The following is a 24,136-nucleotide window of genomic DNA, read 5'->3' on the forward strand; positions in this document are numbered from 1 at the left end:
AGCGTCCCACAAAAATATTGGTTCCCCAGTCCAAAATGCTATTGGTTTATTTATAAACAAAGAAAAAGAGTAGTTTAAAGACTCTCGACAAATACATACATAAATAAAACCCACCAGCTCATAAATAAAAACGTGAAAACATCCTAAGTATTAACAAAATATAAAATGTCATGCACATACACTCATTTACCATTTTTTCTTAAAGTAGGCCTAATATATTGATTGTCGTCTGGTCTAGACGAAAGCGGAAGTACAGTGAACTGAAATATCTCGCGTCGCCTGGCCACTTCACTGCATCTGCTCGAAAATAATTTTTCCCGCGTGTGTTCGTCTGTTCGAAACCACTGTTTATTTTGGAGGAGCCGGTTAAAATGGCGAAAAGAGAAGTGTCCCGAATGCACAGACTGAAACATTTTAATGCCACGTATGACACGTCAAGTATAAACTCCACAGTCGTTGAGGAAAAGTTGTTTAGCCTAGCGGAGGAGGACATTGACGACGCACCCGTGGTCTTCATCTGCGGGAAGTGCAAGCTGCCTGTTGGGGATTCAATGTCCTGGGACGGAACTGAAGATGGCGAAAACCAAATAAGATTGAAGCGTGAGTTGGGGTTTTAGATTGCTTGGTACGCCTAAAACGTTGCAGTCAGCCTATTTATAATTTAAACTGCCCCAAACAATATATTTCTGAAAATTAGACGTGCATCTTCAAATGTTTATTACCGGTAGTCCCAATTTGTACTACTTTGTATCTAACAACAAATACTTTCATAGGTTTATTTCACCTACATATTGCTTATTCCAGCCAATTACTACTTTCTATCTAACAACTCGTAGTTATACAGGTTCTTTTATACTACTTTCTCCCTAAATAGCCTACTTTCCACTGAAAACGGTGTGTTTTCAAATTCGACTACCAATTGCATGTTGGTCAATGTGTGTAAAATTAGCTCATTATCAGCTAAAAAATAAAGATGGAATCATATGCTATGGCATTTGCAGCCACTAGATTTCAATGAGATATTTCTGCACCCTTCCTTTCACCTCCATCCTTTCTTCCACCCCCACGCCCCTCCTCCTCTACATCCCTCCAACCTGATCCATCCTTCAAACGTTGGATCTGACACAACCTCCTCTACTGCTGTTACCAATGCTGCACTATGCTCCTGACATGTTTGTGTTGTTTTGGTTGTAGGGGTCACTGACAACGTCTTGGTTGGAAAGCACAATCGCCCCTATGAAGAGAGCAAAGGATCTTTCTGGTAAGAACATCCTACCGGTATTTTGTAATTTATCTACTTGTTGTATTACATCTGTCTCACTTTCTGATTTGTGCTCCCCCTTCCCCTCATTGTCATTTTCTCTCTACAGCCTGATAGTAGATCTAACCTGTCAAGGCTGCCAAACTGTGCTTGGCATGGTGTACGCATCCACACCTAAGAACCTGGACAACAAGAGATTCACATTCTGTTTAAATGTAGCAGACATCGACAGGTATGTTTAGGTCTTGGGTTGTTACTTGTTAGTAGGAATGTTTAAAGACACATTTGTCAGTTTACATTTGTTTAATGAGATTTGGATCAATTTCTTTAAAAACAAAGCATGGCTGTATGCTGTGAGAAGGTTATTTATCAGATCAGCTTTACACAGGAGAAGCCTATGGTAGAGGTATTGTTAGTGGCATGTATTCCCCCCCCCCCGCCCCCCTGTACAGGCATTTGAACCCTTAATATTCTACTATGAATCCTTTCCAGCTATGTGCTCGGTTCTGCAAGCCAGATGTTGGCAGCAGAGGGCCCCAAAGAGCAGCTAGTCACTCTGGAGCACAGGGACACTGTTGATCATCAACTGAGAGAGGTAATTTATTGCTGCTGCTTTCCTTTGTCTGTTTTCTCTGTTATTTTATTGCTGTGGTATAAACTATTGAATCCACCGAGTAGATTTTCTACTCTAAACCAATGTGTAACAAGAGACTATGTCATCAGACTAAGTTTACATTTTAAATGTAGTGCTTTAAAATTAAATGTTCCCTATGTACAAATAATATATTATATAAAAAAAACACAGATCTGACCTGCACATTGGTAATGGCATGAGTCACTGTTCTGTGTGTGTCATTGTCTTGCGCTCACATTGCTTTAGAGCATCTCTCTCTCGCATCGTTTATCAATGCACAGGTTGTACTAATGATGACATCAGCTTGGTTCTGGGAAGCCCTCACTCCTGTGACGGGCAGACGTTTGTTTCAGACATTACCTCATCCCTCCACCTCAGCCTCTGTAAAATGATTTATTTCCCATAGCGTTTTAGAACAGCTCAAATTAAAGGTATATTTCCTTTAACTCTCAAAATGTAACATCTAAATTAACTTCTGTTAATATTTATTTCTTTATTTGACATTTTGGATCCCATCCCTGTTGTCCACCTCAGGGTTATTATCATTATGTAAATTTAGAGGGCGCTTGATATTTTTCGCTGCAATAGTGTAGTGATTTCTCAAAGTTATTCTAAATCACCCTTTGTTTAAGAATTGTCCCTCAACCTTGGGATTGGCCAGTAGGTGGCGGTAGTGTGCAGGAGTACCAGCCAGCCCTGCCACGCTGATGCAACAAGGACAATAGATGTGAATGGGAGCATGTTGAGGAATCTTTGAAAGAGGAAAAACATGTTTTGATCATAAAGTGTCTTTGTCACTGTAGCCTGATGTATGTTTAGCATATTGTTTTACTTGGCAGGGATCTCTGAATTTCCTGAAGGTGACATTTGATTTGTTGTGTTTAATAAGATCTTATCTAATCTACAGTATATTTTTGAGGTCAGACATGCCTTTAAGACAAAAGGGGCAAAAAACAACATTGCAAGTGAGCAACAACCCATGAAATGTCATTTGTATGTTTTTGTAAAGATGTTTGCGTGTGTGTATTACCGGTAACTCACAAAATAGCGTGCCATTGTCTGTCGCTAGAGTAGCTTCTATTCATAATTATCTTTTCTTTTCTGTTCCGCTTTTCTGACACACCAAAACAAATCTCGAAGTTCAAACTCAATCAAGTCTTTGGTTCATCTCACTCACTGAAGCCCATATCACACGATGATGCTTGATGATGATGTGGCACTGGCTTCCAAACAAAGGGGGTGAATAAGGGGGCCATATCATCAGATGAACAGGGCTTACCTCATATTCTCTTGGGTTAATATGTAGGTTACCGCTTAAATCCACCACGTCATTGATTGTGAGTAGTCCTTGTGTTAGTCAGCTGAAGATTAATCTCAGTCTAGCTACACACCGATTGTATTAATTTTAGGTGATTTGTAGCCATCATTCATCATTATCCATTGGTGCATTGTAACAAGATTAAATAGGCCCTTATCTATCTATCTAGGTCATGTTATTTAAAACAGTGCTTTCAGATTTAAATCAGAAAGGTTTTGACTATGATGAACTTTAATGTTTGTCTTGGCAAAAATTAAAGTAACAATTTTGCTTTATGTGACATGTTATCAGCCTACAATGTATGTCGGTATCCTAATTCAATACGGTTTTGTACCCTCACACATTTATCTAATAAGTAGAATCAAGTATTGAGAGCTGTTGATCAGTGTCAATTTAAGGTTTCATTTAGACAAAGATTTTATGGTACTGCTTGTTAACACACATAACAAAAAAAAAGTTTTTCAGTTCTGATCTGATTCCAATATCTGGATTTGTGTATCAGCCGATACTCATTCCAATACAATAACTTTTTTCATTAATATTCTTATTAGTTTTGTTGTTGGTATTTTAGGTAACATGAGGCTCTAGTAGAGAGCTCTTCCAAAAACTCTCTCTACTTGGCTTCGAAAGTATGATTACAGAATTTGAAATAGTGTGATGACAAATTGCCAACTCCTTCTTTATTTAAAAAAAAAGGTAGATATTTGAAATAAAATTGCAAGAACTGTGTAATTTTTTTTTAAAAACAACAAAAGCCAATTTATACTTTGCGTGTCGATGTGGGTTTGCTCTTGTATCCTTGACTTAAAAAATTGTCATCCGTCTATGTCCCTTCTGAGGTCATACGTGTGCAGCCCAGAATTTGTAACCGCGCAGACTGTCAGCATGGATAGAACACCGGCCGCTCATGAATGTAATCATCGGTCGCTACACACTCCTGTCCACTTGGTGGTATTTGTCAAGAAGAACATCAAGAAGAAGAGAACTGTTCAACAAAAAGCAATATTGTAGGCTAGTACATAAAGGGATCAATTTTCTGCAGTCACTTATATTGCACTTACTGCTCAGTGCTCATACATTCTGGTTGACAGTTCACGGCTGGCAGCCAAATTGGGCTATTCGTAATACTGCTTCAGTAACTGTATAAAGAAACAATAGCATCATTAAATTCCAAGAGAATGTGATGAAAAGGGACCTGGATTAACCCAACGAGCATATGGAATATGGATCCGTACATGGATCACTGACTCTAGTCGGATATCCAATTATTGATTAAGAGCTGTATAATGGATACAATTAAAGGATTGGATCGGATCGGCTCCATCTCTAGTTTGAATAAGTGTGAATTGAATATTTTCGGGTTTTGGGTTGTGGGTCAGACAACCTTGAGAACTTGTTTTAGACAAATCAATTGAATTTAGCTCTTGACACCTCAACTTGACTTTATGAAATGATGAGAAGGGAAATAATCATAGTTGTTCATTTAATTTAACTTTTTAAGGAAAAACATTTTCTATTTCCCAATTAAAGGTATTTAGAAAGGTTTTTTCTGACAAATTGGTTATCGCCACTTGCAATTCAATTTCAAACATTACCCAGCGCCACACTAAAGTGTTCTTTGTCCTCTGCTTGACTGAATCTGATGAAGGAGGTGCTCGTCAACCTTGATGCCATACTTAATGTATTCTGTCTGTCTGTCCGTCTGAACCACAGACACTTGTTTGGGTTTTTAATCTCGTACACTCACTGACCCTACTCCCCCACCCCTCCCTCTTTCTCTCTATCTCGCTCTCTCTCCCTCCATACCCATCCATCCCTGACCACTGGCCCTCTGGGTTTCGTCATTCTCTCCCTCTCTTTTCCAATTATCTCCACTCCTCCTGTCTTTCTCTCTCACTGCTTCCTGCTGCTCCCTCCATTGCCCACCTGTCCACGTTCCCCCTCTGTATCTTCCTCCTGTTCTCACTCATTCTCTCCCAATCCTGCCCCTTTCAAAACCCTTCCCCGACTCCCAATCCATCCCAGATGAAAACGCTGGTCATGACGATGGCACAGAGGCTGGAGGAGATCGAAATCGGCCTGCTTGAGGGATGTGACGAGGCATGACGGTGACGGATGCTCAAGTCATTGGGATGGGTGCTCTGTCCAGGTGTGAAACGGGAGGTTTTACTATCCACGCCCCTTCTACAATAATGTTCCCTTCTCATAAGTTTTCTATTTAGCCACATTCCCTCAGTTACACCTTTTTCTGTTCCTAGCCCCACCTTGTGCACGTTCACCCGCACACGCACAGTTTTTCCCATTCGGCTTTGTCCCGCGACTACCGATGGTGAAACAAAGACCGCCTGCGCCTGTAATCAATCATGTTGTCAGCTCGGCTCCTGTGGCTCGTGGCACCATCTTCTCTGTATGTCTCGGTGCAGGGCGAGCGGATGCTGCAGGAATGTTTATTTGTGTGAGATTTCATTAGGCAGGCTGCAAACTCAGCACACTGCCATATTGATCTGACCACTCGAGGCCACAAACACACACACACACACACACACACACACACACAAAAACACTTTTCCTTCTTTGTTCCCTACCTCAAGTGTGGAGAATGATTTAATAAGCTTTTCATCACGTTATTGTGGCCAGATGTTGGCAGATTTTCACTGTAAAAAAGGACACTCAGTCTTTTATGTTGTCTGCGTCACAGACCATCACATCACAATTGTTCTAGACTATTTTGTCTTTTTCTCAATTATTGCCTGGACCACAACATGGGGAGCCTTTTGAAACCATAATGTTATTATTACATTATCTCATAATTTGTTTATTTTTGTTTTGATTGTTCAGTTATACAAGCTTGTAATGTCTAATATATATATATTTGTATCCTTATCCTATAATAAAGTACTCCACTGGGTCTGAAAATTACATTGAATGTGAAATGAAATTATTTAAAATATGCATTTAAATACTGTCACATTTACATAGAGAATTAAAGCAAACAAGTCAACCTTAAATTGTTGGGATAATCTTTTTAAGGGTTTCTTTTTATTCGACTTTGTGCAGTTACATTGTCATGGATCAGTGGCTCATCCTGCTTTGTCTTTAATTAGAAGTATTTCTTGGGTTTAAGGGTTAAACAGCAAGTGTAAGAGATTGTTTGGTGTTTAGGGTTGGAAGTTGATTATATATTTAAGTCTGAGTGTTTGTTTACCAACTGACCTCTAATGTGCCCAGCAACACTTTCTACTGAGGCGGGAAAGCGGCTGCATGCTGTACCGCTTGCCCTCCCTTATCCATGAGGTTTCATCAGCCTCACAGAACAACAACAGTTAGAAAGCACCAACCAGCATGCTGTATCCAAGGGCAGGTTGCGATGGCAACAGAGAGCACGTGCTATGCTGTGCGCCTGTTGCCATCTCGTCATCGCGTTCACTGCCGGAGGAACAGCCAGCCAGCTCGCTGGCCGGTATGCCTGTCAACAGACGTTATCCCCCGCCCGCACTCAGACACACACATGGGGAGGAGTCCTGAACGAACCCCCACCCTCAGCTCTGTGGGGTGTTTTTCTCTCTGCTAACCCCACCCTTGCTGCTCTTTCTCCCTCCCCCTCCCTTTAATTCTCCTCTCCCTCAACTGCTGTAGGGGGAAAACACTGAAAACAACAACAAACAAGCCGCGTGGTGCTTGTTGTTGGTGGTGGGTGTTGTCTTCAGTCAGCCCCCACTTAAGCATGAGATGCCTTCATGCATCCGGCACAGAGCGTGGGTGAAGCAAACCCGGCCGGCCGGCCAGTCCGCTGTCCACGTGTGAGCTTGTGAGCCTTGTAACAAACAACAAAGAATATGTCCCTGTTTGTTGATTTGATTGGTTTCTTTGTTCGTTGTTCCTTTCCGAGTAGTAAAGCCTAAATAAATACTAGTATTTGGTTTACAGTATGCGTCACTGTTAATAGCTCACTGAATGGCCTCTGTACCAATTTAGCTGTTTTATATATAGACGCTGTGTGGCGGGATGCATTGCACTGCTGAGTGCAATTATTGCACCGGTTTCACCCCCATTCACCCCTTAAGTCTCAACCAATCCCCAGCAACCAAACCATGAGCAACATGGAAACACATACACACACCAGTCAGTTCCTCTCTACACAGATTCTACAAGCACTCTGGGACAAAGGATGAATAATGCAGAGGTAGTGTCTGAGTGAAAGTCGCCTCCCCTGTTTCCCTCCTTTTCACCTTCCCTAAGCAATAAGGAAGCAATGTTGCCATGGAGGCAATGAAGCCTCGGCACGCTGTCAGCCAATTACAGCCTTCCCTGTGTGAAACATCGCACCAATGGCTGCCCATACTCATGCTGCTGTTACCACAGACACTGAAATTCTATTGGCCCAGCTCTGCTCTTTGATTGAATTTCTGATCTTGTTTTTGAGAGAGAACAAAATATTTCAAGGAGTGCCACCTGTGTGGGCAAACTATAGTGTGTTTTTCTTTTTCCATGAGTGAAAATGTTTTTGTTTTTAGGGGTTTTAGGAGACATTAAAATGATGCCATTTTTGGTTCTGTAAGAGAGGAAATGAGGAAAGGGATTCCTGTTTATTCTAATGTGTATGTTTCTGGGCTTTTTCAAGAGGTAGAAAACCACTAGTTTCAGCAATGACAGTTATAATCAGTACCCATGGTCTTCTTTTCCAATCATCCCATTTTTGTTTTTCCCCTTGACAAAAGAACCCCACCCCACCAGTTGCTCATAGCTGGTTTACGACCAATAACTGGTTTAACTCTTGACAGCCCAGGCCGTGGGTCCATTGTGCTCTATAACAGTCTCATTTAGCTCCACTTAATCCGTGCTGTGCATTTGAAATATCAGCAGTTCATTAAAATATAATTTTATGTTCACATACAGTAAAAAAAATTATATGGTGGTTAAGCGGGTTGGCCAATGATCCTAGGGTTGGCGGTTCGATCCCCGCCCGGCCACTTGTGTCATGGTCGTTGTGTCCCTGGGCAAGACACTTCACCCACCTTGCCTCGTGTGAATGTGTATGACTGCTGTATGTTTGAGGTGGTGGTCGGAGGGGCCGATGGCGCTGAATGGCAGCCTCGCTTCTGTCAGTCTGCCCCAGGGCAACTGTGGCTACTATCGTAGTTTACCACCACCGGTATGACTGTGTGTGAACGTATTGAACCTGGAACCCTGTAAAGCGCTTTGAGTACCAAAGAAAAGCGCTATATAAATCCAAGTTTAATAATAATAATAATAATAATTAATTAATAATAATAATAATTTAGTAAAAACTATCCAAATATATTATATTTAACTGATTGTATGAAATCAAAATTAAACTACAAAAAAAACATATATTGTAAAAATATATACTATATATATTTACAGTATATACTGTATATGTGCTAGAACCCAACTGAACTTTCGACATGGTTTATTGACGCTATGTTTCCTAACATGGCTGGTTGTGTGACATATGCTTCACCAAAATCTTGTGAGATCTAAAGCAATTAAGACAATCTGGTCTCATCTTTGTCTTTGTATCCTGCACGATAGAGGGCAAGACAGTGAGTGAAGCCCTTCATCTAAGAGGTTACATTTCCCAAATTAATCTCAGGAATCAACGGGTGTAAGATGATCTTGGTGTCGGGAGCATTTGGGAAACTTAGCCCTGTTTGGTTTTTTGTATGGACGTGTTGCTGCGTCCGGGGGCGAAAGCATTAAAATCTCTGATAAGCCACAGCCGCGTTTGATTAATCACCTTTGTGTGTGGTGGAAGCAGATAGCCGAGCACAAGGAGACTCGTCTCAAGGAATAACCCCAATCCCTCTTTAGTGCTGGAAAGCCTCCTTCATTGGAAACATCTGCTTGTTTATTCCCCGTCAGCACCACCTCCATATGATTGTGTAAAAAGGTGTCTGCCAGGTCTCCTGGCTGTCTCTCACTCTCTCCTCCGCGTCCTGTGCATGTGTGAGAGCTGAGGTTGAATCGGGTTCCTCAGGATTTTGTTAGTGTTTGTGTGTGTGGGCATGTAGGCTACATCCCTGCCGGCTGCCACTGTAATTCTGCAGGTTATTTGGCTGTTTTTCCCAGACACAAAGGCTAGTCCCGTTGCCGCTTACACCCTGGTGTGAATGTGTGTGTGTGTATATGTGACTAGAAGAGGGCTAAAAACAGGATTAGTGTCATCAGGATCTAAGCCTGAACAGATTGACAGAAATAAATTCCTGCTGTACAGTAAGTAAGTGGTCAGTTTGGCCTCGCATCAAGGGTAATTTCAATATTAAAAACATGATTTGTATTCAGTCAAGGACATGCAATGAGTCAATAAAGTATGTTTATTAATAGCAACCATCGCTCAGTTGAACAGTTTTTGAATACAACAGGCTTTTAAATGTTTTGTAAAAATTTGAAAGGAAAGGGTGTGGCATATTCCTGCTGCTCTTTAGACAAATCATCATCTCTCTTTCAATCTCAGTTTAAAGGTGTGTGTGAGTGTGTGTGTCAAAGTGTAGGACTTGTTGATATGGACAAACGACAACTCTTAAAACTAAAATACCTCTAATATTGATGTATAAAAATATGTTTTCTAGTCATGGAAAATCTCCCATACTGCATTTTCATTCGACATTCCAAAGTGATTCCTAAACAAAAACCTGCCATTCCAAACTGCGTGGTGCTATTTCTGGCAACATAACAGTTTTCCACAATGCACAATATTCTAAATCCCTTAATATGATTATGACGGTCAAATATCAACTTATTGCCCACCCTTGCTGGGATGGTGGGGTGGTTGTTTGTTGAGAACAGACTGCATTCTAACGTGACCTGTTTACACACACAGATTAACATTGAAATAATCTGTTTTTCAAGGAAATGTGTTTATGTTCATCTCATCAATATGGATTTCTTTCATTATTGCCTCCTGAGATTATACTTAAATTAACAATCTATTCAGAATCATCTGAGAGGCAGCATAAGACTTTAACAAACATTTTCTTACATTTTTATTATTTATTAATCTGTCAGTTAGAGTCCAAGGTTACATCTGAAAATAGGTTATTTAGTCCAAACCCCAAAGACATGGAATATATATTGATGTCAAACAGAGAAAAGCAACCAATTCCCGTATTTTGGATGATAATTAAATGGCAAAAACTATCTATTATAAAACCTGTTAATTGATACAATTTCTTCACCATGGCAGTCTAAGTATTTCCAAATCTGGCATTCCCCATCGCCTCACCTTACTTATATGTTGCTTACAACCCTCCATAGAGAGACTGATCCAGAAGTGGCTTTCTGTGAGCTCTATTAGTATTTCATATGTTGTGCGTGTGCTAGACACACCTAGTACAGGTGTCACCATAGCAGCACTGAACACCTGGGTACAGGTGTAATTACCTGCACATGCCCTGTGGTATCCTTTCGCTCAACATTGTGGTTAAGCCATAGTATTTATTTCCACACTGTTTGTCTCACCAGACCGCCTGGAGATTTTTGACTAACGGTCCGCCTGTCTTTGATAAACAAAGGGCTCCGGCTCTAATGCATTTTAGAGCCACTCTTGCCCCTCGGCTTTTATCAGATTAACCACGGCAATTTAATCGGGCGGCCCTTGTTTGTGTTGTCCAGTGTGTGTTTGTCTCAGAGCTCTGGTGATCCCCCCCCCCATCTTTGTCTCGTCAGGGCAGTGTCACCCAAAGAGGTTTATGTTGGGGACACGGAACCCACAGCTGAGTAGATTAGTGTCTACTACAGTATTTGTGTGTGTGTGAGAAGGGAGGGGTCGGAACATGTGTGTGAGTGAGAGAGAGTCCTAAGAATCTTTCAGCTGCTGAGAGGTTGCATTTTTTTCTTCTTTTTTACCCACACCTGTGGGAAATGTCTGTGGTATGTGAGACAAGTGGCACATTGAGGTTGTAAAGCCTTTGGTAGAAGGGAGGGGGATCCTCAAGTCCTCCTGGTAATGAGGGCTTTAGGAATAAATGATATGTTTCAGGCTCTGTGTTTTTATTTTGGTGGAATTATTTACTTAATTATAATAATGTAAGCGTATTAATTCTATATTTCTTTAGCTGTGTGTTGGCATATGGGCACAAATTAAGCCAGACAGTGAGCAGGTGCATTTGAAAGACCAGACAGACACATAATGGATTTAGTATAAATATTTAAAATACTATACAGCATAGAAATCTCTTGACAGTCAAAACAAAACCATCCATTACAAAATCTTACAAAAGAGCACCCCACCCCCTCAAGTCTGTATCAATCTCAGACACCTCAGAAAAAAAAGGTACAAAGACGTTCATTTCAAATTTTGACAGTACAATTTTGACTCGTGACACATTGCATGCAACTTTTCATTTGGACAGGAAGAGATTCTATAGCCTTGAGTGCCTTTGTAGAGTCAAATAGTTTTGAGAAGCGACGTGTCTAAATGCCACTCCAACAAAACGTTTAGAGTCCCTTTAATACAGGACGGCATCAGTGACAGGAATACATTAGTCGTACTGTTATGTACAAGCACAAATTTTCACATCACTCTCAGAGAGCTCTTGGCAAATACTCTTCATTGCAGTTAACACTTAAGACAAAAGGAAGTGAATTATTTTCATGGAGGTTACGTGGTCCTAGAAGCAGTTCTTCTTCATTAGTTTCATAAGGCTTTAAATGCTCAATTTTTCTTTTTTATCTTTTTTTTTTTTTTTTCAAAACTGACTAGGCATATCCTCCTGTGAACAAGTTGTAACAAAGACGTTTACAGTTTCCCTGTAAGCCAGACAAGGTTGTTAAACACGTACAAAACATAGCTGTGAATTGTTATCATTGTTGAGTGACGGTCGACAGATGAGAAACGCTATAAAAAGTGAGTGTAAGACTCTGACTTTTGCACCTACTTCTATTGCACTGTGTTGATTCTAATGGCACTAACACTCAGACACTGCAACGCCGTGGCAAAACCTTGCTCAGGCATTTCACAATCGACTACTGTTCTACAATAATGTGTGAAGAATGCAGTGAGGTAAAAGATGGCATACACCGTTGTTACTATGGGTTTTGGTTTTTAAGAATAGTGCAGCGAGCTTCTTCGCCCAGTCAGCATTGAGGATACAGTGCCTGCTGGCTGGAAGTCGATGGGTACATTAAGAGAGTTTTCACAGAGACAAAGACATTTAAACATGTAATCAGGGTTAGGGTCAGGGGTCTGTTAGCTGGTGTGAATCAGTCTGCGGCTCAATTAGTAACCAGTTACAACAATATTACTTAACTAAGTCTATAATACAGTTTTTTGTGTGGGTGTATGTGTGTGTGTGTGTGCGTATGCCTTGTCAGAAAGGCCTTTATTACATGATGTCCACTCTGTATCTAGGACGCATCCGTTTCCAATCTCATCTTCTCAGTGTCACCACCTCTTATTACATAATGAGAGCAGTGAAAGGAGATACAATATTCTTAAACCCCTTTAGTTTGCTTCTTTTGTCTTTTTTTTTAAATGAGTAAGTATATTATCAAAAGTGGCTCATTTGCAATAAAGGGACAGTTCACAGTTCAAAAGGCCGCTCTGGAAGACCCTCTCCAACTTTAACAAAAATGTTGATAGGGGTTGTGAGTTCTGTCTGTCTTTCTTTCATTTTATTTTGTCCTGTGGCCCTCAGCATAGGGTCTTGAGTGCACCTGAAGCACAGAGGAGAGTCTGCATGGGATAGGGAGGCGGGGACACCACTTCCTCAAAGACCTGCTCTGGCCGGAAGGTGAATGGCTGCAGCTTGACCTTCTTCTTTAAGATCTGTCCGATGCCCATGGAGGGGAACTTGCTGCGGTGCGTGGGGCTTTCGGGATCGCTGCTGCTGCTAGCGCTGTTGGAAGGCGGACTGAACGCGGAGGTGGGGTTGATGGCACTGAAGGCGGACTTGGGAGGACTGAACGCCGAGCTTCCCGGGGGGCTGCCCACGGTGCTGGGGGGGCTGCCGCTGGTGTCAGAGGAACCGCACCAATCCGACGAGAGGCTCTTCTTGGGCTGCGGGTTGACGATGAGGACGGGAGGACTGGGGATGGTGGCCTTCTTTAGGTAGGACGAGTCTGGGTGGAAGGCAGAGACGTGGCGGGGCGGCGACAGGGTCCCGTTGGTCAGCTTGTACCAGGGCGAGGTCGGGGTGTCTTCAATCTGCTCGGCTTTGGACAGGGAGCCGAAGGAATGCATGCCGATTGGGGACGGTGCCGGTGGAGCGGGGATGTTGTGTTCTGGGCTGGTGTTGACTTGAGGGAGGGTTGCCAAGCGCCTCCTTTGTTGAGGGGTGTTCGGAAAGAGGGGGTGGATCTCCAGATACTCCATAGAGGAAGAAGCCACGGTGCCTGGTGGTGCCAGAGGTGAGTTACGATGGCCGCCGGTTATTGCACGCAATAGGCCTGAGAAGGAAATGAGAAATGTTGTTAAAAATGTTTCCCATACTGTAATTATCATTGTGTACAACCTTATGAAGGCTTCTCTAAATACCTGTGGCTGAGTGCCCTTTGTATTAACATTCTATATGTCATGTCAGTGGAGCAATACTCGTCTGAGAGCATGTAACAGGCAGGTGTAAGAGTACATTCTGTTCTTATTTGCACCTTGTGAAGACCGGCCCGGCTTGACTTGCTAGATCTAGAAAAGCCTATGGGCTGTCTCTGTACTATTTGTGGGCACATGATGGGAGAGAAAAGAAGCTTAGGCCTTGGGTTTACCCCCGGGCCTTTTTCTTGTCACGTCATACTTAGGAGTGTGATTTGACAGGCTCCGACCACCTTTTCACTCTAAGACCCAGGCCTGGTTCAAAAGAACTACATTTAATTATTGCTACTGAGTTACAAGATTACATTCTGTTGAATTCCATAATATATACATACTTCTGTACTGTACTTTCACTGTCATTTCACCTGATAATCAACAGGTAAATTAAGTCTAAGAGAATTGCCCTATGATTGACTAGCAAGTAGCAACGTGTCCAGGATGTTTCCTCTCAGGTGAATGGATGGTTGGACAGACAAACAATGGTGGGACAGACGGAGGGTTGGATATGGAGATGGAGGGTTGGATGGAGTTGGAGGGTTGGATGGATGGATGGATGGACGGATGACTGGGTAACTACGTATGTGTGAATCAGGTCGATGCTGTACAAGAACATGCATGCTCAGTCAACCTACCCTGTATAAACAAAGGTAAATGAAATGAAAACAATGAGTGGCTGTTTAAAACAAATGTACAGTATCTTATATTTATTTTAGTTTTTAGTTTTTTTTTTTTACAAATCTGCCCAAGTGGCTTTGTATTGCATCGTGTGCTTCTTCACCTGTTCTGTGTTTCTTCTCCTTGCTAGGCCCCTTGCTCATAGCCAGGTAGACGGGCGTCTGTTTGGGGGGGATGGTGAGCTTGTCGACGTGCTTCCTCCACTGGGTCTGGAAGTATTCGCTTTTCTGCTTTTCTCCCTTCTTTTTCTCTTGGGACTGCATCTCCTAAACACACGGAGCAAGCCACACATTACAAAATGCTCTCAGCATGAGATGAACCTGTTGTTGTGAAACTAGGTATATCACCCTCGTAACTCTCGCACTCGGGTAACGCTTGCTAAGCACACAAACTGAATCCAGGTGTCATAAAAAAAACACATTCCACATGGAATTCCAGGTAGAGTATGTCTTGTGTGAGAGTTCAGACTGTTGAATTTAGAACGGCACTGGGACAAGTGTTGGCTCGGATCCCCTTACCCTGTATTCTTTAGAGAGTCTCTTCATTTTCTTGTTGAGGAGGAAGTAGACAGCCAGAGTGTGGCAGGCGCGGTTGGTTAGGACTGCGCTCAGCACCTCACTGTGCTTGTACGCCATCTTCTCCGTCATATGCAGCAACACGGTGTGGTTTATTTCCTCAATGTGAATCCTGAACACAGAGAGGGGAAGTGAATGCTTTGTCATGCTTTAAATTGAACGAGATAAAAGGAAAGAAAAGCAGCCAGAATTGAAAAACAAAAAATCCAGGGTACACTGTTGCAAAATACACGCTCAAATGCATTTGAAATGTGTGCAAGTCTACCTGTTGAGGTACGGTGCCCCTGTGTTCCTGTTGGCCAGCTGTAGCCAGGAATCGGCCATCACCTGGTGGATGTTGGGACGCTTGCTGGGATCTGGCTCAAGAAGCTTCTTCAGAAGACAGATGGCAGCTGAGATAGAGAGAAGGAGAGTACACAATGATACGCTGTCGCCGCTGACAACTCACTGCATGAACTGGAATGTTTTCCCATTATGAAACGTTGCTACAATATACATTTTTCTTCAGAAATATTTCTTCTGTATGTTGAAGGCTAAGGGACGGAACATGATTGACTAGGTTCTCTGCAGCCTTGATTGACAGTTGGAACAGACGTACACAAGTTTTGCAATCCCTCATCTGCTTTCTTGTTACATAAGATAACTCCGATGACGCTTTGGATCATTGGGTTTTATTAATAAGTCTACTTGCATAACGTGGGTGAGCAATCCGTTAAATTCCATGTGCAACAATGGCACTGTTGTGACACGCCAATGAAAACCCCTGCGGTGTCACTAGCCTTGCCAAGTGCGTTTACACCTGAGTTGCAGTCCAATGTCAATTCAATTGTTTTGGCATGTCATTTTCTCATGTTGTTTCACAGGGTTGTGTTGCTCAACTGCAAACATTATAATTCAGCATTATAAATTGGCTCAAATAAGGGAGAGCGAATGTATTCTAATTCTATTTTAATAAGGACAATTTATTTTTTCAAAGCCTGATTTCTATTTCTAAATGTCTTTCACATGCTCCATGATAAGGACTCTGACTTGGATTCCATTACCAATACATAGAATTGGTGCAGAGCCAATGACTTGACAGGAAAGGTTACATAACACCTGTTGATTGATAGCCTACTGAACAACAGGATAGCACTTGCTTTCTCATAATCTGTCAATATGTTTCCTTTTATAGTTTCACTTTGGGCATATAAAAATTTAAAAATTATTACATCATACAGCGATCAAAAAAGTTTAGTGCTGGAGCACTTTCGTAGCCAAATGTTTACTACAGTGCATGCCATGTGATTGCACGGTTGTCAGGTCGTTAGGTGAGCAGGATGTCATGTGTATACATGGCATGCCAGCTATAGATTCAGACTTCACACCCATATGAGTTGTACCCTGAGGGATGATTGCAGTGATATGCTAGTATCTGAGTTAGGCGTGTTGGTGCAGGATATACGTTGATAGATTGATTTTCATTTTCTTTGCCACAAAGGAACCCTTTGACATCTATGATTAACTTGCACTTATGTGCAGATTTGTGTGTTCAGTGCTAACCTGATGAAAGCGAGGGAGGTAGAGGGTTCATCTCCTTGTCCACCATCTTCTGGTGCAGGGCTCGGAGGCTGAAGGGCTCCACGGTGAACGGGAGAGTCCCGGTCAACATCGCGTACATGTTCACACCACTGGAAAATCAAAATACACGCTTCAGCTCTGGCTCAATGAATAAACAATTATGTGTAAAATAAGTTCGATTTTTGACAGATTTGGTATTAAGAAATATTTATATATTTGGTTATATTTGATCATTTAAACTCACATGGACCAGACATCCACTTTGGGCCCATACTTCTTCCTGGAGAGCAGCTCTGGGGCGGCATAGGCTGGACTTCCACACTGGGTGCTGAATGGGTCGGAGTAACCCAAGATGCCAGCGCAGTTACTGAGGCCAAAATCTGAGAGGACGGGAGAGGTGGGGTGAGTGTTGTTTCAGGGTTTTATTACCTCCTTTTCAGATCACCAGTCAAACAAGTCGCCTCATCACGCCTTTACACACACAAACAGAAGCAGATTAGCACTGAGGTGAGAGCTCGTTAGGGTTTTAACAGGCTATTTAATTGCTCTTAACCCTTCACTGCACAAGGGACATTTCTATTTTTATTTTTACTGTAAAGACCTGCATCAAAGGCTTTTCTTCTCTTTTTATCTACTAAAAAATTATTATTGATTTGTGCAGTGGGAAATGTTGTGTTTACCATGAAAATGAAGGAATGTCTGAGTTTTATTATGTGAGAGGAAATTAAAAAGAAGCAACGCAGCACTGAACAAGGAAATGGTGGTGAATTAGATACTGTCAAATTAAGAGCACTTAAATTACCTATGAGCTTGATGTTGTCCTGCTCATCCAACAGAAGGTTTTCTATCTTCAGATCTCTGTGTGACAAAGAGAGAGAAACAGTTTCAGTCAGTTTTTAGATAACTTATCACACAATGCACAAGCAGAAGAGGTCAGCCCCCCTTCACCACACCCCCGATGTGGGTCACGCTTGTTGATTTACAGGGCCCATTGTATGAACCTCCAGATCCCTCCTCTGTCTTAGAAAATCCTGTTATACAGTTATCTACCCAGGCCGTCTCACCTCGATAGAGATTGGGTTCCCAGGCTCTGAGCCACAAAGAATGGAAAATTCCCGGGGAAGAGCTTTTGTCAAATTTACTGAAATTTGATTTTAGAGATGCAGTTACTGTGTTGTTTTTCCCCCTAAATCACATCAACAATTTGACCGTACCATTTAACAATATTTGTTGGAGAATTTCAATTGTTAAACTGGAATTATTAACATATGTGCGCAGAGATACACGCTTTAAAAAAAATCTGTATTTGTTATTGGAATAAGTTCTTAAGCACACAAATGGAGTTATTGAGAAACTAGACATCTGTGGATTAACAGTTATGTGCACAGTGAGGACTTAACCTGCACTTTGCAGGAGAGAGGATCACATTTGACTCGGAGATCAGCGTCAACCCATTTACAAAAACTGTCAATATGTATACAAACTCTTATTTTTATTTTTTTACCTGTGCACTACGCCCGCCCTGTGCAGGTGCTCCACTGCCAACACCAGCTGCCGGATGTATTTCTGAGTCTGCCTCTCGTCCAGGCGTTTCTTGTCGTAGATGTGGTTCATGAGGTTTCCTCCGGGACACAGCTCCATCACCAGGTAGTAGCTGTTGTCTGTCTCTAGGATGTCCAGCAGCTGTGTGATGTTGGGGTGACGAATCATCTGCTGGATGTGGCCCTCCCTGCGTAGGTTCTTGGTCACATAAGAGTCCTTCTTGGCCTTCCGCTTGTCAATCACCTTCACCGCCACCTGGAGCAATTGAGAAAGAAGTAGACAAAGGATGAGTTATTGATTTTTTTTTTTTTTTTTTTTATTTTAGATATTTTAACCTTTATTTGACCGTTCAAATCAGATAATACACAGTGGAAATAGGGAGAGAGAGGGGGGGATGACATGCAGTATAAGTACACAGGCCGGATACAAACCCGCGACCACTGCAACAAGGGCTGAGCCTATGTGGTACGCGCTCTACCAACTACGCCACCGAAGCGCCCGAGGTTGTTTGTTTTTATTCGAAGGACTGACTTAAGTTTTGCTCTCATAGCTTTCACCATATGATATTGTGTGAATAGTAATAATAGAGAGAGAGAGAGAGAGAGAGAGAGAGAGAGAGAGAGCACCAATGCACCGCAGAGGTTTTTTCAGAGAGTCGTAGTAGTGTAACAGGTGATGGAGCTACTCAGTTTCCATTGCAGGGAATATAAGTCGACACTGACCTCTCGCTCACAGCTGCTCCCAATGTGGGGCACCCAGGCGCTATAGGGCCCCCGAGGCTGCGGGGGAGGTGTGTGTGTGTGTGTGTGTGTGTGTGTGTGTGTTGGTTGGGTTACTGAACCATCATAAACTAGGGGAAAAAGCAAATGTTACCCTATCTGTCGAGAAGGCGCCAAAGGCCAAATGGACAGTTAATATTCCCCCATTTGCCTCAGAGTTTAGGCACAGCTGAACACAAGACACAACAAGTGAGGAGCGGTGACAAATGCAGGAAAACGACACTACGGAAGGATAAGTTATAAGGCCTTCTTCTGATTCAACTGAGTGTGGAGGACAGATTCACAGTCGCATGTGTTAAGTTTCCGTGTTTCTCTGCCCTTCCCATCTCATTGGAGAAAAGAGTGCTGCACGATCTCATTAAAAAAAAACCTTGGAACGTGTCCTTTACCTCTGTGACAAACACTTTACGTACCCTCTCCGCAGCTAATTACATTCAATAACGCACCCGTCCACTCTATTTCATCCTTCGCTCGTGTCTCCTTGTTTTTGCGTCCAGACCGAGTTCAAGAGCGTGGTGGCCATACACAGCAAATCATCTCAAGGAGAGCCCACAGACATGGAAAGGCACGGGCAGTGAAACTAATCACCATATCCATTAATGAAATGGTGAGGGGGCCAAAGTGTGTGTGTGTGTGTGTGTGTGTGTGTGTGTGTTTGTGTGGCTTCTCTTTATTCTGTCCTTCAGGTTGTCTTTCTTTTTTTTACATTTGTCCTTTTCATCTCCTGTAATTGATTCACCTCTTTAAAACCTTTTTTACAGCTGCTAATTAAACCTGGCCGAATGTCCTTGCCCGGGCCGTGTGTGTGTGTGTGTGTGTGTGTGTGTGTGTGTGCAAGCGTGCGTGCGGGTTTGAGCCGTCACAGTACAGTAATATATATGGCTCATGTTTATGCCAGGCCTATGTGGATAAGAAAAAGGGGTGTGGGGCATTATGGGTTGTGGGTGGGGGGGATGGGGCACAGTATTTACAGTAGGCTAGTCTATATGAGGCGAGGGGTGGGGGTGGGTGCTTAGATGGGGGGGAGGGTCTGCGCCCAGCCAGGGGGCTTCTGGGGGATTCAGTTGTTTACTCAGACAGCAAAGGGGAGGTGGGGCGGGGGAGCTTGGAAGGGGAAAGTGGGTTACAGACGTCAAAAACACATGATGTGACCCCTCCATGCAGCCCCCCACCCATCTCTCACCTCTCCTCACTTTCATACCCCCTACCGTGAAACACACACACACACACATACACACACATACACACACGCACACACACACACTCACACACACTCATCCCCGCATACACAGACTTTCTAGTGATGCTAAAGAAAGGATCTGGGAGTCCTGTGTATTTACTTTCCCCCTGACTAGCCTTCTGATGGATAAACTCACTGCCCTCCACACCCTGCCAGCGCCTGTTGGACCTTGTGTAACCCACTGACTGAGAGAGATAGAGAGCATGTCATCTGCCAGTGGTTGTGTGATTGCCAGTGTTTGCATCATCCTTAACAAAGAGAGTGAGGGGAGACAAGAGGAATGCTTTCTTTTTCTCCTCACAGCAACAGAATGGGAGGGGGGGGGGGGGGGTGTGACACACACACTGAATGAGATTATGTTTAATATATTATAATATGCTAATTATGATCAGTTGCATATATTCTGTTTTACATGTAGAAACATACATGTAGAAACAAGGAAAAAAGGAGGTTCTTTTTCCAATATTCTGGCTGCTCCTCCAAGCCTGGTGTGAGACAAAGGCAACCAGTGGCCAATGGTATAGCCCATATCAAAGCCCTGCGCATGCAGAATCATAATGAGGCTGGAGCCCATTTATCAACGACACGGTTTCATATGCAAGTAGCTGCTCCGCTCTCTCATAGGCCGGCCAATTTGCCCCCTCCGTCCCAATCACACACTCGCGCGCTCACAACGGTGGGATGAGATCACCGCCGCACCAACAGACAAAGCTGAGGTTCAGGAAAATGCCAAAGAGCGCATAAGGAGAAGTCTAAACCACGACAACACATGGCGAGGGATAGACCGACGGATCTCTCTGTCTCCCTAACGCACAAAAGGTAAATATTGTCACTAGAGATCTGGCTACAAAAAACAAGCACTGCTGTGTCTATAGCCGAGTTCAACAGAGGGTAGATGAGGCTACATTACCATAGTCCCCCAATGCAAATAGGTCTGATCTAATCACTTTCTCTGTATTTCTATGAGACAATGTATGGCCCAACGCTCACTATCAACCATATGGTAAAGATTTTGTCTTGGGGTGACATGCAGGCATCCAAGTGACAGCTGACACACCGAAATGGAATTTAAAACCTCATCAAAGAGAGCCGTTGCTGCATGCCACACATTGTTTCTAAATAGGCTTAATCAAAGCCTACAGTCAGGACAAACTCAGCCTTCATGTCTAAAAGCAAATAAAAACACGTGTAATTTTTCTAAGCCCAAAGTGGGTTTCTTATTCTTAAAATAACAAGTGCAAGAATTGTGGACACTGATCCCAAGAGGCATTTAAAATGATGCCAATAAACGGAAACAATAATTAGCTAGACATTTTTACTAAACCCCATTTCATTTCCACATGAGACCCCCGGCATTCTGCTTACCTTCTCCCCAGTCATCGCGTGGAGACCTTCTCTAACTTTGGCAAACGATCCTTCTCCCAGCTTCCTCCCGATCAGATAGTTCCCGACCCGCTTGGTGTGGTAAAAGTTCTTGAGGATGTCCGCTGCAGGACTGCTGAGGGAGGCAGTCCGGACATTTTCGTTCCCGGCGCTATCTGGGGTCTGACCCTCGTGTAACCCGTTGTCCACGACCATGTCGCTGTCGGCAACTGGCATATCGCAGCAGCTCCCCTGTCGAGTGTCTCCTTTTAACAAGGGAGACAAAGTAAACGCGGCTCGTTCCCTCGCCCAGCTTAAAGCCAGGTATTAAATGCTTAACGTCCTGTAAAGTGCGTCAACTCCTCGGTGTGCCTGCGTATCGTCCCTAATAACAAATTAAGGGAACCGATACGTGCGCGCAACCTGTTCACCCAAAGCATCCAGAGAGCGCACTCAGCAGGATCCAAAAACGAGTCTGGATGAGTGTATCAGATTTTAAAATGACACACGCAATCATAAAGGTTCTTAATTGAAACAGCCTGTCTTAAAAGCTATCGGCTAGTAGGCTACTTATGAGGGTTTACAAAAAAAACGTAGGCAATGGCTCATTCAGAGGTTGTCTATCACTCAGCGTCCCTTCCTCATACATGAACGTCTCTTGAATAGTCTGCATGCAGGCAGCATGTTCTCCAGTTTGAAGTGACTTTACCGGGCCATCTGAGTGGGCGTTTCTTAGTTTGAGGGTGAAAAAAACAACACGTTGTGATTTTCAATCCAATCAGCGAAGGCGGGCGGGGCAAATGTGAGAGAACAAGGGGGACAAGTCCGCCCGGCACCGCTGCATGGCATGCGCTCAGACGGTAGGCAATATGAACAAAGAATATATTTGTACCCCGAAGAGAGAGAGATAGAGCAACACTGTTTCTACAAATATTTAGATTCGATTTTCCCCCCTGTAACGAGATTTCTGGGTGTCTGAATCGCCATTTGATTGTCAGGTGTATTTGTGCGTAAAGGATCCAGATGTTCACGCCGCGCGCTGTGCAACAAGCCGCCCAACATCACTAACTTCACTGGCACAAAGTGGCATCAATAATCATAAATGAATGCTATCTTAGAAGTAATCAACCATTTTCTTATTGCCATTTTTCCAACTGTGTTATGTATTGTGTGTTGCTGAACTTGGAGCTCTGCCAGCAATAGAAGGTTGTAGGGACAAAGAAGCATCTCAGTAAGGTATTCACGTGCCTTATTAACATGTGTTCATCACTCAAAGGAGGGCACCTGCTAGGAGGGGCAACAGTTTGAGACATATGTTCTTGCTGTTGGCGTCAGGCCAGGTAAATCTAACCTACAATTACTATAGGTTATATGCAAATAGTGTACCTGCAGTTCTGAACAGAAAATCCTGAAGTTTAATGCAATCCAGTTCAACAGCAAAGCAATAAACACTCCCACTGTAAAGCTTATGCTGTGTTTCTGAATCTGTCAGAGAAGTGTCGATTCAACCCTGTGTTGTTTCATGAGGCTGTAGTTTATGATGGCACTGTATCAGATTTGATTATATTCAGGTGTGCTCTGTTTTCTTCCTTTCTTTCCTAGCATGAGAGAGAGGAGGAGGAGAACACATAGTTTGATAACCTGCTGTGCTTGACCATGCTTTCTAGACAGCAGACCAGACAAACTAAAAGTGCAGGTATACCACCATCTATTGGAGTTATTTTGTACTACAAGAACACATGTCAGCCTGTAGCATTGCCGGTCATTATTCCATGGCCCTACATTTATTTGTGTGTAGCCTATAGGCCCTATATACTTATACATACACACAAAAACATGTGTGTAGCCTATATCATTCCTTTGTTGTGTTTGAAAAAGTATCGGTTTGGAATGATAAGTTACAGATAAATGTCAATGGTTTCTAAATCCCAGTAATGACCTTCCTGTCTTACGTCATGTCGATGTCATTAAAATCAGTAGATATTTTTGTTGAATTTTGTAACAATATCCAATATTTATTTCTCCAACATTTACAAATATTGAATAAAACAGTTAGCTCCATATTATAATTTTCATTTGATTTTCAGATTTATTTGTGTGTAAAGGATCGAGATGTTCACGCCGCGCACTGTGCAACATGTCGCCCAACATCCCTAACTTCACTGGCACAAAGTGGCATCAATTATCATAAATCATGAATGCTATCTTAAAAATAATCAACTTCATAGGGGGCACCATAATCTAGCTATTGCCATTTTTTCCAACTGTGTTATAATTGTTGTTGCTGAACTTGGAGTTCTGCCAGCAATAGAAGGTTGCAGGGACAAAGAAGCATCTCAGTAAGGTATTCACGTGCCTTATTAACATGTGCTCATCACTCAAAGGAGGGCACCTGCAAGGAGGGGCAACAGTTTGAGACATATTTTTCTTCCTGTTGGCGTCAGGCCAGGTAAATCTAACCTACAATTATTACTATAGGTTATATGCAATGCAAATAGTGAACCTGCAGTTCTGAACAGAAACACCCACAGTATAATGCAATCCAATCCAATTCAACAGCAATGCAATAAACACTCCCACTGTAAAGCTTGTGCTTTGTTTCTGAGTCTGTGTCAGAGAGGTGTTGATTCAACCCTGTGTT

At 42.7% G+C, this 24,136-nt stretch overlaps 2 protein-coding genes across 2 annotated transcripts; one reads left to right on the forward strand and one right to left on the reverse strand.

Moving 5' to 3' along the window:
* Positions 1 to 367: 367 nt before the first annotated feature.
* Positions 368 to 6,022, forward strand: mis18a (MIS18 kinetochore protein A). Its single transcript, XM_080040502.1, has 5 exons — positions 368 to 600; positions 1,195 to 1,261; positions 1,371 to 1,493; positions 1,754 to 1,856; positions 5,239 to 6,022. The coding sequence occupies exons 1-5, from the start codon at positions 372 to 374 to the stop codon at positions 5,317 to 5,319; spliced, it is 603 nt and encodes a 200-aa protein (XP_079896628.1). The 5' UTR covers positions 368 to 371; the 3' UTR covers positions 5,320 to 6,022.
* Positions 6,023 to 11,430: 5,408 nt separating this feature from the next.
* hunk (hormonally up-regulated Neu-associated kinase) lies at positions 11,431 to 22,146 on the reverse strand. Its single transcript, XM_080041435.1, has 9 exons — positions 21,499 to 22,146; positions 18,077 to 18,369; positions 17,375 to 17,430; positions 16,817 to 16,952; positions 16,555 to 16,682; positions 15,278 to 15,404; positions 14,956 to 15,124; positions 14,541 to 14,703; positions 11,431 to 13,620 (listed from the first exon to the last, which is right to left on the reverse strand). The coding sequence occupies exons 1-9, from the start codon at positions 21,730 to 21,732 to the stop codon at positions 12,866 to 12,868; spliced, it is 2,061 nt and encodes a 686-aa protein (XP_079897561.1). The 5' UTR covers positions 21,733 to 22,146; the 3' UTR covers positions 11,431 to 12,865.
* Positions 22,147 to 24,136: the final 1,990 nt, after the last annotated feature.

The sequence above is a fragment of the Ammodytes marinus genome (genome assembly GCF_949987685.1).
Source record: "Ammodytes marinus genome assembly, chromosome: 14".
In the NCBI taxonomy this organism is placed as follows: domain Eukaryota; kingdom Metazoa; phylum Chordata; class Actinopteri; order Uranoscopiformes; family Ammodytidae; genus Ammodytes; species Ammodytes marinus.

What these genes read in the sequence shown, in the direction of transcription:
- mis18a (XM_080040502.1), top strand. Translation starts at nt 372, where the DNA reads ATGGCGAAAAGAGAAGTGTCCCGAATGCACAGACTGAAACATTTTAAT. An exon ending in GAGAGCAAAGGATCTTTCTG is followed by an intron (nt 1,262 to 1,370) that starts GTAAGAACATCC and finishes TTCTCTCTACAG; the next exon opens with CCTGATAGTAGATCTAACCT. An exon ending in TTGATCATCAACTGAGAGAG is followed by an intron (nt 1,857 to 5,238) that starts GTAATTTATTGC and finishes AATCCATCCCAG; the next exon opens with ATGAAAACGCTGGTCATGAC.
- hunk (XM_080041435.1), bottom strand. Translation starts at nt 21,732, where the DNA reads ATGCCAGTTGCCGACAGCGACATGGTCGTGGACAACGGGTTACACGAG. An exon ending in ACGCGATGACTGGGGAGAAG is followed by an intron (nt 18,370 to 21,498) that starts GTAAGCAGAATG and finishes CAATTGCTCCAG; the next exon opens with GTGGCGGTGAAGGTGATTGA. An exon ending in AGGGCGGGCGTAGTGCACAG is followed by an intron (nt 17,431 to 18,076) that starts GTAAAAAAATAA and finishes TTTGTCACACAG; the next exon opens with AGATCTGAAGATAGAAAACC.